The 11,061-nt window shown below is 43.3% G+C and overlaps 1 protein-coding gene across 1 annotated transcript; it reads left to right on the top strand.

Moving 5' to 3' along the window:
* The first annotated feature begins 1,869 nt into the window (after positions 1–1,869).
* Positions 1,870–9,473, top strand: TRIM34 (tripartite motif containing 34). Its single transcript, XM_075548530.1, is given in 8 exon segments — positions 1,870–2,059; positions 2,062–2,288; positions 2,868–2,963; positions 3,579–3,809; positions 6,869–6,891; positions 8,220–8,320; positions 8,627–8,653; positions 8,911–9,473. Coding segments are annotated over 8 exon segments (1,458 nt in total).
* Positions 9,474–11,061: the final 1,588 nt, after the last annotated feature.

The raw sequence follows: 11,061 nt of genomic DNA, 5'->3' as shown, positions 1-11,061 counted from the left end.
CCCCATGGTGAGTTTGCAACTCCAATCATAAACAGGAGTGGCCATTCTAGTTGCCTGGTGTGTTAGGGTTCTCTACAGAGACAAAACCAGGTTGCTAGTAAATATATATATATATATAAAGATATACAACACAAAAAATGAACCGTTAAATTATATACAGATAGATAATACAAGAAATTAACAGTTAAATTATAAATTATAAAGCAGTAAGACACTAGCAGTCCTTTAATTCTTGAGGGCCATCAGTTCCTCTTCTGTAGAGAAAGCTGGGCTATATATACCCAGGCGCAAACAGCAAGGCAGGTCACCAACTGTCAGTCTCCAACTCCAGAGATGAACATTCCAATCGTGTGGGCTTAAAGAAACCTTAATTTATAGTGACATAGTCCACAGGCTAGGCATCCCACAGGTAGTACACCCTTTAAATTGAGGCACAGAACAAGCAAGGCAGCCGCAGGCTGGTCTGATGATTAAAGAGCGAGAGACAAGCAAGGCGAGGCTCACTTAGCCATTTATCTCTCTGCCCTTCAATTAATATTACTTGTGTTTATCAGCCAGGCTGGCACAATAAACTATCGCAATCTACCCTTTGCCAACCTGGCACCTGTACACAATTCTTTAGCCATATATACTTATATAATTTCCAGACATTAATGAAATCACCCTTATACTTATCATCAATCATCTATCATACATATAAATGATAACACACTGAGTCAAATTGTATCTGATATATCATACCTGAACAAAGGAATTATATGCAATAATCACATACAAAGAAAATACATTGACAATTCCAAACCTTGCTTTTGCAATTGATCACATAGTCATAATTGATAGGTAGAACCCCCTTCTACTACTACCCATTCTGTATTACCTTTGCCCTCAGCAAGCACCTCAGCTTGCTGTGTGTTTTTGCCTGGTGGGGTGACCCAGACCTTCGTCCCCGAAGGGTCTGGGTCATCATAAGTCCTGTCAGGATTGGGTTGCTGTAACACCATTTACTTTAATCACAGAGTATGGTAGCACTAAGAGCCTATGGGGTCTCCTGGATTCCAGACATATTCTTCTTTACCTCCATTATGTAGCGCCAGTCCAATTTCTCCTTGGTAATCAAGATCAATCACACCACTTAGTACAGTGACACCCTTCCTGACATGTTGACCCAAAGGCATGAAAAACCCAAAGTGTCCAGGGGGCATTCTCAGCTGCCAGTTGGAATCTGCTGTGTTTCCAGGTGGGATAGTTCCTTTCTTCGGGACCAGGACCTCCAGGCCTGAGGAACACAGGGTTGCTGGGACAGGAGGCAATAAACTCTCGCACCTGAAAACCATTGGTCTTCTCAATCATCAAAGCCCGAACTGGCCCATAGGTCCAACAGCTTGGTACTGTCTGCATATGATTTTTGGCTGACTTTCAGTGTCTATACTTTTGGCTGGATTACAACCTCCAGCCCAATGTCATCCTTGTTCCTCTCCAGATTCTCTTCATGCATGATGAATTGAGACATTGTTTCCAGTTCTACATTCATCTCCATACACACTGCGGCCTCCCTCCCCCTCTGTCATAGAGCCTGGGGAAGGTCAATAGCGTGTCACAGATGACAGATTTTGCCACCTGGCAGTGTTGATGCTCGTTTTCTAGAACTGCCGTACATTATTACAAACTGGGTGACTTACAATTAATTTATTTAGAAGCTCAGAAGGCCAAAAGCAAGTTTCTTGATATTTCCACAATCAGAATCTTGGGGTTTTTGGTTGTTTTGTTTTTGTACCATTCTGACTCTGGCCCCTTTCATTCTGTCCAGCTATTGAGGAGTCTTTGAGCAAGAAGACCTTCAAACTCAGGAAGAAGCCAAGGAGCAGTGCAATGGCTGCAAAAATCCTGGGGGACCTTGAGGAGGAGGTTACCTGTCCCACCTGCCAGGAGCTCCTGACGGAACCCTTGAGTCTAGACTGTGGCCACAGTTTCTGCCAAGCCTGCATCACAGCAAACAATGAGGAAGTAGTAATTGACTTAGAATCGGAAAGCAGCTGCCCTGTTTGTGGGAGCAGATACTCAGGAAACTACGGTCTAATTGGCATCTGAGCAAGATAGTAGAGAGACTCAGGAAGGGAAAATGGGGCCCACAGAAGGAGCAGGCGGGAGAACTCTGTGTGCACCATGGAGAGAAACTCCTCTTTTTCTGTAAGGAAGATAGGAAGGTCATTTGTTGGCTTTGTGAACGGTCTCAGGAGCACCGTGGTCACCACACATTTCTCATGGAGGATATAGTCAAAGAATGCAAGGTAGGTCCTAGGGTGAGACTGTAGAAGATGGTGCTCAATCAGAAAACTCACCTTTGTGGCCTATATTTTACTTACTCTGCCACCATAGTATTCATTCCTGTCATGTTCTTCCAGACCCTGTGCTTAGCTTCCAAAGCCTGGAGGACTTTCCTATACATTCCTTACATTACATAAAGGATAAAATATAGAAATCAGGCGCAACCCAGAGAAGAGCAGCGTGCAACCCTTGTATGGGTGTACACAAGACACGTTCTGATTGTTTCTTTGAGTATTACGGCTGCTGAGAACATTATGGATGGCAATGGGAGTATTAACAAGAAGAGAGAAAAATGTTTTGCTGCAGAATTGACTCTTCCTCTAGAAAAAGAGAAAAGCTTATTACTCTTGGTGAGGGCACAGTAACTTCAATCACTCAGGGATAAAGAATATATGCACTTTCCTCTAATATTTTCATACTCACTGGCCTCATAATTTCATAAACTTGTCTATTTTGAAATGAGCTCAATTATTGGACTAATTTTTCTTCTATTCAGGCATAAGAACATGAATAGCTTGACTGTTGTGATTCTTTTCTTCCAGGAAAAGCTACATGCAACTCTGGAGAGGCTGAGGAAAGAGCAGCAGGAAGCTGAGAGGTTGAAAACTGCCATAAGTGAAGAAAGAGCTACATGGAAGGCAGGGGAAATCCCTTCCCAAGGGAGTTCTGAGAAACAAATTGGACAAAACTTTTGGTCCCAGTCACAGGCAGTTCCTTGTGATTGAGAGTTAATAATCCTGAAGCTGTTGATTAGGCCTCTTCTTCATCACTCCTCTGTTGGGACGGGGTTGGAGAGTGGGCATTCCAAAAATGAACAAAATTATTTGGAACTGAACACAGAAGCTATGATGAAAATGGCTGGTCAATGCTGTGTTAAGGTTCTGTCTTTGGTGACATTCTGAGACACTTCTGTGGATGTCATCGGGCAAAGGAAGAGGATTTTCTTTAAGGCTATAGCTGGGAGGAATAATGAGTGTCTAGTACAGCTGCCTTCAAGCTAAGCCTCCCCTATATGTTACATTGTGGCTCAGGGCTGGCCTTAATAATATAGAAGGGAGTCTGTTTTGGTAGGTGATGTAGAAGAAAACAAATAGTAGGAAAATATCTCCTTTCCCAAGATCTCCTTTTACTTCCCTTCTAGCTCAAACACTCTGAAAAATAATGATTATTTATGGCTTCTGTTTTCTTGCAAAAATAGACCCTCAGCCTAATGAACAACACCCCCCCCCCACCTCTCTTGCTCATTTTTCCAGTCTGAGATACTGATTGAGAGACTAAGGATCCAAGTAGAGTTTAAGCGCCTCAGACTCATTCTGGAAAATGAGGCGCTGAGAGAGCTACAAAAGTTGGAGGATGAGGAAAAGAAGGTCATGAATAAATTGGCGGAGGCTGGGGATGCGCTGGTCCAGCAGAGCCAGGTGGGGAAAGAGCTCATCTCCGATCTGGAGTGTCGGGGTCAGTGGTCAACAATGGAGCTGTTACAGGTAAGACTCCTGGAAGCACACACCTGATCTGAGATTCCGGATCAAAGACCAAGTTTGTTCCCTCCTACGTCCTTGGGCTGCTATCTTGGTGGTGACATGAAGAGGTCCTTCTGTCCTAAATGGCCCCTTTCTGCCATCTGTTTCATATATCCTAATAATAGAATATAAGCATTCTAAGAGCATATTCCAGTTTTATTAATTTATGAAGGAAGGGCAAATATTTGACCTTAGGTAAAAGATCCATGGTATCTGGTGATAATGCTTTTTCTGTGATGTGACATATAGCAGTTAAAAATCTCTTTAACCAAAAGCAAGCATTCATTTTGAGGTTTAAGAAATATGGTTGTTTAGATTTAGTTGTAAGTATATACATATAAAACAACAAAATGTTACCATTTAAAATTCTTGACATCTATGCTCCATTGATATGTTCATTGGGGTGTGCAATCATCACCACTATTTTTTTTAAATAACTTTATTAGGGGATCATAAACTCTTATCACAATCCATACATACATCAATTGTGTAAAGCACGTTTGTACATTCATTGCCCTCATCATTCTCAAAACATTCGCTCTCCACCTAAGGTCCTGGCATCAGCTCCTCATTTCCCCACCCCCCCCCACTCCCCGCTCTCCTCTCCCTCATGAACCCTTGATAATTTATAAATTATTTTGTCATATCTTACACTGTCTGACATCTCCCTTCACCGAAATTGCTGTTGTACATCCTCCGGGGAGGAGGTTATAGTAGATCATTGTAATCGGTTCCCCTTTTAAACCCCACTCTCCCTCCACCCCCCTGATATTGCCACTCTCACCACTGATCCTGAAGGGATCATCTGCCCTGGATTCCCTGTGTTTCCAATTCCTATCTGTACCAGTGTGCATCCTCTGGTCTAGCCAGATCTGTAAGGTAGAATTGGGATCATGATAGTGGTGGGGGAGTAAGCATTTAGGAACTAGAGGAAAGTTGTATGTTTCATTGTTGCTACACTGCACCCTGACTGGCTTGTCTCCTCCCCGTGACCCTTCTGTAAGGGGATGTCCACTTGCCTACAGATAGGCTTTGGGTTTCCACTCTGCACACACACCCTCATTCACAATGATATGATTTTTTTGTTCTGATGATGCTTGATACATGATCCCTTCAACACCCCGTGATCACAAAATCTGGTGTACTTCTTCGATGTGGGCTCTGTTGCTTCTGGGCTAGATGGCTGCTTGTTTACTTTCAAGCCTGTAAGACCCCAGACACTATGTCTTTTGATAGCCAGCCACCATCAGCTTTCTTCACCACATTTGCTTATGCACCCACTTTGTCTTCAGCGATTGTGTCCGGAAGGTGATCACCATGGAATGCCAGTTTAATAGAACAAAGTATTCTTGCATTCAGGGAGTACTGTAGTAGAGGCCCAATGTCAATCTGCTACCTTAATACTAAATCTATACATATATGCACATAGATCTATTTCCCCATCATATATAAATATATTTGTATATGTACATGCCTTTATTCAGACCTCTATAAACGCCCTTTGTCTCCTAGCTCTTTCCTCTATTTCCTTTTACTTTCCTCTTGCCCCACTATCATGTTCAGCCTTCATTTGGGTTTTAGTAATTCCTCTCGGTTACATTACCCTTGGCCTTGCCCTACCAGGCCTCCTACACCCTCCTCACCACTGATTTGGATCACTCATTATTCCCTTTTCCCTGGGTTTGTTAACACCACTTCCTTTTCCTCCACCGCCCCCTCTCCCTTGCCCCCACCAACTGTCGGTCCTTTTGTTTTCTCCTTCAGATTGTCCATCCAGCCTATCTTATTTAGACAGACCTGCAGAGATCATAACATGCACAAAAACAAGACAGAGCAAAACCAAGCAACAAAACACCAACAAGCCAATGACAAAAAAGAAAACAAAACACAACAACAAGAAAGAAAAGCTTGTAGTCAGTTCAAGGACTGTTTGTTAGCCTTTAGGAGTGTTTTCCAGTCCAGGCTGACAGGGCCCCAGCCATGGCCCCAAAGTCTATCATTGGTATTCCTAGGGGACTTCATTTCTCTGTTCCCCTGGCTATTCTGTTGCACACCCTTAATGTTTTGCCTCAGTGTGGTGGGGTCAAGTTGGGTGCAATTCCCACAGTGTCTCCAGTGTTGTTCCCTGTAGGGCTATGGGTAATTGAGGGATGTCATATCTCATAGTGGGACCAGCCACGTGCTCTTCTCTGCATTGGCTGCTCTGAGAGGGAATATCTTCGTCAAGGTTTGGTGGGTCAGGATGTGCTCCACTCTCTCTTCTTCCCCCTTCATTTTCTTCCGTGTGCTCTGATCAGACATGTCCCTCTCCTGGAGCTGCAGATTCAGTGCTGTCCACTGAAATAAATTCTTCTGGGGAAGAGGCGGGTGTCCACGTAGTTGGGATTGGGGCAGGGCCCTCAGGACTCTCCATTGGATCCCTACTCCATGCCTGCCTGTTTCATTCACATCTTGGAGCACTGGGTTGAAATCTGGTTCCTCTTTCCCTGCATTGACACTATTTCCAAACATTGTTCATACCCCGAACAGAAGTCCCCTAATTTGTAGCCCTCATGACCCTCCTGTCCCTGGAAACCATTCATAAACTTCAATCTCCACATATTGGTGTTAATGATTTTTAAACCTTCACCAACAAAGTCATTTGAGCCCGATACTCCCTTTGCCGAAAGTTGCTTTTGTTTATTTGTTCTTGATTTTTTTGTAATTTCCACTGTATATATATTTAGGCCTAGTTAAATCTTTTTTTTTCTTGATTCAGTACTGGTTGTTTCTTTCACTAGGAATTTGTCGATTTCATCTGGGGTCTCTAATTTGTTGGCATACAACCATTTATATTCTTCTTTAAACAATCCTTCTTATTTCTGTAAAGTCATTAATAATGTCCCTTCTTTAATTCCTAATTTTAGTGATTTCTTCCTCTCTCTCTTTCTCAGTATATTTAGAAAAAGGTTCGTCAATTTTTTATTGATAGTTTACTCTAATTTTGATCACTGCAGGACTCAATTTTTTTCTCTTCTCCCCAGGACATGAGTGGCATCATGAAATGGTATGTATGGAAGATCGGGGTGTGCTTTTGGGAAATGAAAAGAGTTTTGTAGGCAGGAGAGTTCTCAAGTGGCCAATCAGAATGAAAAGTCTTGCAGGGCAGGGAAATGTGGTTTGTTGCATTATCTTAAGTTGCTAGTTATGGTTGAGGGTTTGAGTGTCTCATGTGTATTGAAAATACACCAGAATCTATGTAAGTGAATTCAGTGATTGGAGGTCACAGAATTATTGCCAATTGGGGCATTCGAGAAAAGGGACTGTCATATCAGACCACTGTGGGTTCACTCATTTTATTCATCCTTTGTTCCTATATCAGCTCTGGCTCTTCTGTTTTATAAGTACTTGCCTTATCACTTAGAGGATCTGGTTTAGCCACACAAAAAAGGAGATGAGGATATGTTCTCCATATTTACGTTGCTTACACGAAAATAGAAGAGATTTGTTTATTAGTGACCCCCATATCTGTAGGAAAGAACTTTATATCAAGAAGATATCCTGACCCAGTCCGGCTCATGTCTATAAGCCTGGTGCAAGCCAGGGACTTCTTCAGACTCATGTAACTGCAGGCCGATAACACAGAAAGGTCAATCGGGATGCAGGGAGATCAGAGGCCAGTGTGTGCACAATTGCAGGGTTCCAAATCTGGTGGAAATATGGCAGGGTGCCCACAGCCCTCCATGCCTGGCAGCTGATTGTGGCTGTCGCTGGAGGCACGCAGAGTCCCAGCAAACGGGATGGTGAAAGGGCAGAGAAAGAGAGAGAGAGAGAGAGAGAGAGAGAGAGAGAGAGAGAGAGAGAGAGAGAGAGCGAGAGAGAGATGGTCCTGCCTTCTTTCTAAAAAAAAAAAAAGGCCACACCACCACACGGGAAAAACCTGATAGACAGGCTGGACTCCAACCCTCCAGAATGCAGATCGACATAAAATAATCCAACTACCACAAGATGATTCGGTGAGGTTCTCTATTTACATTTGCAAAATCAAGCTTGAGTCTCAGGATACAGTGGCTTTGACCCTGGTGCCAATAATGAATCTCCCTCTTGGGCACATAATTTAGAAACTAAAATGAAAAAGCATCATTTCCTCTACCTTTAAAAGGTGCAAACGGTTTCTGGAAATCAAAACCTTCCCACAGTCCCCTGGATGGTGAATGTGCCAGCAGACATGAGCACATTTGTTTTGGATGCCAGTCCTGTGGATCTTCCTCGCTCCTGCGCAGCTTCTCAGGGGAGCAACCCTCCGTGCATCAGTGGGGGAAGAGCAAGGGAGGGAGTATTGTTGGAGGCACAAAAGGTCAGAAAGATGGGGACAGAGTTACTTTTTCCTTCTAGGAGTGAAATTTGGACACTCAAGAAACCAAAAACTCTTCCTAAGAAACTGAGGCATGTATTCCGAGCTCCAGATCTGAGGGGGATACTGCGTGTATTTACAGGTGAGGGGAAGCTTGGGAAGAGGATGAAGGTGGGATCCTATGGTTGTGGGGACTAACTGGAGGCCAGTGTCTAGTTCCAAGGTGAGGCTGGAGGAGAGGAGGGGATTCAGAATGTTCCCTGGGCTGAAGAAAATGTAGTCATATCTAATATCTAAGTGAGAATGGCCAGAGAGCTGGTTTATATCCTCATTCTCTAGTACATACCCTCCCTTACGCCTCTCCTCTCCTGAATTCTAAAGACTTGATGAATATTGGACCTGACTTCTTGCCTTCTAATCAACACCATTGGACCTTTTATCATTTCAGAGCTGGCAGATGTCCAACGCCACTCGGGTAAGAAGCAGTTACAGGCTCTTCAGATCTGCATGTTTGCGGAAGTTTGGGGTTTGGGAGCTTATTTGATTAGTCCTATATGACTCCCTACAAAACATATACAAGAATACACTTCTCCACTGTTCTGCCCCACTTCCATTCCATCATTATACATTCTTGCCAGTCACTTCTCAAATTCACTTATCACAATATTACATAGATATATATTATATTATATGCCTGTATCTTTCGTCTAATCTGTCCATCTTTTTCTGCAGTGGACATTGTACTGAACCCCGTCAACCTGAATTTGAATCTTGTCCTTTCAGAAGATCAGAGACAAGTAATGTCTGTACCCATTTGGCCTGTTAAGTGTGATAATTATGGAATCTTAGGCTCTCAATATTTCTCCTCAGGGAAGCATTACTGGGAAGTAGATGTGTCTAAGAAAACTGCCTGGATCCTAGGAGTATACTGTAGATTTTCCCATAATAAAATGTCTCGTGTTAGACAAGATGCAAAATATAAAAGTGTTTACTCCAGATTCAGCCCTCAGGGTGGCTACTGGGTTATAGGATTACAACGTAAATTGAAGTATGTTGCTTTTGAGGATGCTTCCTCTGCACACCCCCAGATTTTGGCCCTCTTCCTGGCTGTGCCGCCCTGTCGGGTGGGGATTTTTCTAGACTTTGAGGCTTGCACGGTCTCCTTTTTCAATGTCACAGACCATGGTTCCCTCACCTACAGATTTTTGAAATGTTGCTTTTCTCAGAACACATTTCCCTATTTCAATCCTTGGAACTGCCCTGGCCCTGTGACCCTTTGCCCACCAAGCTCTTGAGCTGCATTAGCCCCTCCCCCAGCACTGAGCTCACCTGTGCCACATTGATGGGCTCCGCCTTGCTGTCCCCCTCCCTCCCTTCCTTTATAACTTTGACTCTTTCCGTAGGTTATACGCTGTATCTGCTTCAGGCAGGATACTTGCCTCTTTATCCTTTTCAGATTTCCTAAAAAATATTCAATCCCAACTGTAAACAAAGGAGAATTGATATCACATTTCTCTTTCTATTTTCTCATTGACCTAAAGTCACATGATAAAGCCTGTGAGTCATCAGTCATATTGCCTAGGATAGTGCATAGAAATCACACCACACACCCAACTTCAGAGCCTTTGAGTATATAAGGGGGCCTCAAGTAGTTAATGAGAAAATCCTGTTATCATTTCCTTCCATTTTTCTATGAATGTTTGCAGCCCCTTTTTATGTTTGCTTGTTATCCTGGGTATTCCATGTTCTTCAGGGAGCTAAAGAATGAGGATTTTGTATCTAGAACATTTGAGTTCAAATTCGGTCTCTTCTTTTACATGCTGTATAATAATGAATAAATGGTCTTTCCTGAGCTTTTGTTTCCTAAAAGATGACTTGACATTAAATATGGAATCTAATGCATGGGATCATTGTGAGAAAATAAATGTTGTTCATTGTAATGCTGCAAACTGAGTGGTAGTCAGTTAATGCTGCCCTTGTAGTCATCATTCTTTACGTGGTAGATTATAATTCTGGACTCTATGCCTGTGACTAATCCCACTTTAGAGGGTGTTCCCTGCTACACTAATGGACAGGTTTAGGGTAGCATTAAGACCCAACTTTAGTAGAGAGTATGAACCAAGTCATACCCTTTGTTTCCTCGGGGGCACCTCGAAGGCTACCTTACTAGAGGGTGCAACGTTAGACAGCACACTGTTTTCCCTGGGTGGTGTATAAATGCTGGTGCCCCAGTACATTCGTGCCTCCTGTTACCTAACAAGCCAGACCTGTTTTTCCTGGCTGAGCTTTGGTAGAAGCAAAAGGACTTGCTGTGAACATGTGGACGTTTTTGACTTCCGGTTCTGGACCATGTATTTGACTCACCACTGCCTGGCATTCAGATATGGGCTGAGCAGCTCCCACCCCATGGGAGACATTGTCTTAAAGTGTCTTGGGTTCTGTGGGACATTGTAATGAATCACAAAACCCAGGGACATAAGGAAATACATCCAAGGAAGGTGTGGAGGGAGATGGAGTTGGACCATTGGGACATCCTTCATCTTCAACTCCTTGGGACTGGTTTGGCATGAATCCTTCTCAGAGAAATTATGACCACACAGTTAATAGGCTTGAACACTTACCGAGAGGTGGTTCTAATATCCTACGGGTACCTTAGAAAAGAGGCCTGACAACCTACTTCTGTAGATGTGACCATGAAGACCCTCTGGAGCACCGGTCTACTTTAACACACATGGAATCACCAGGAATCTGAATCACCCCAAGGACTGGCACCGCTTTCTAAAAACACATGTGCCGAACCTGCCATCAAGTTCATTCCAACACGTAGCAACTGTGCAGCAGAATGGAACTGTTCCTCTGGCTTTTCGGGAGTTAAAATCATCA

The sequence above is a fragment of the Tenrec ecaudatus genome, chromosome 4, assembly GCF_050624435.1.
Source record: "Tenrec ecaudatus isolate mTenEca1 chromosome 4, mTenEca1.hap1, whole genome shotgun sequence".
Taxonomy (NCBI): domain Eukaryota; kingdom Metazoa; phylum Chordata; class Mammalia; order Afrosoricida; family Tenrecidae; genus Tenrec; species Tenrec ecaudatus.
The sequence above is the reverse complement of the archived record's forward strand: the minus strand, read 5'-3'. Positions and strand labels throughout refer to the sequence as shown.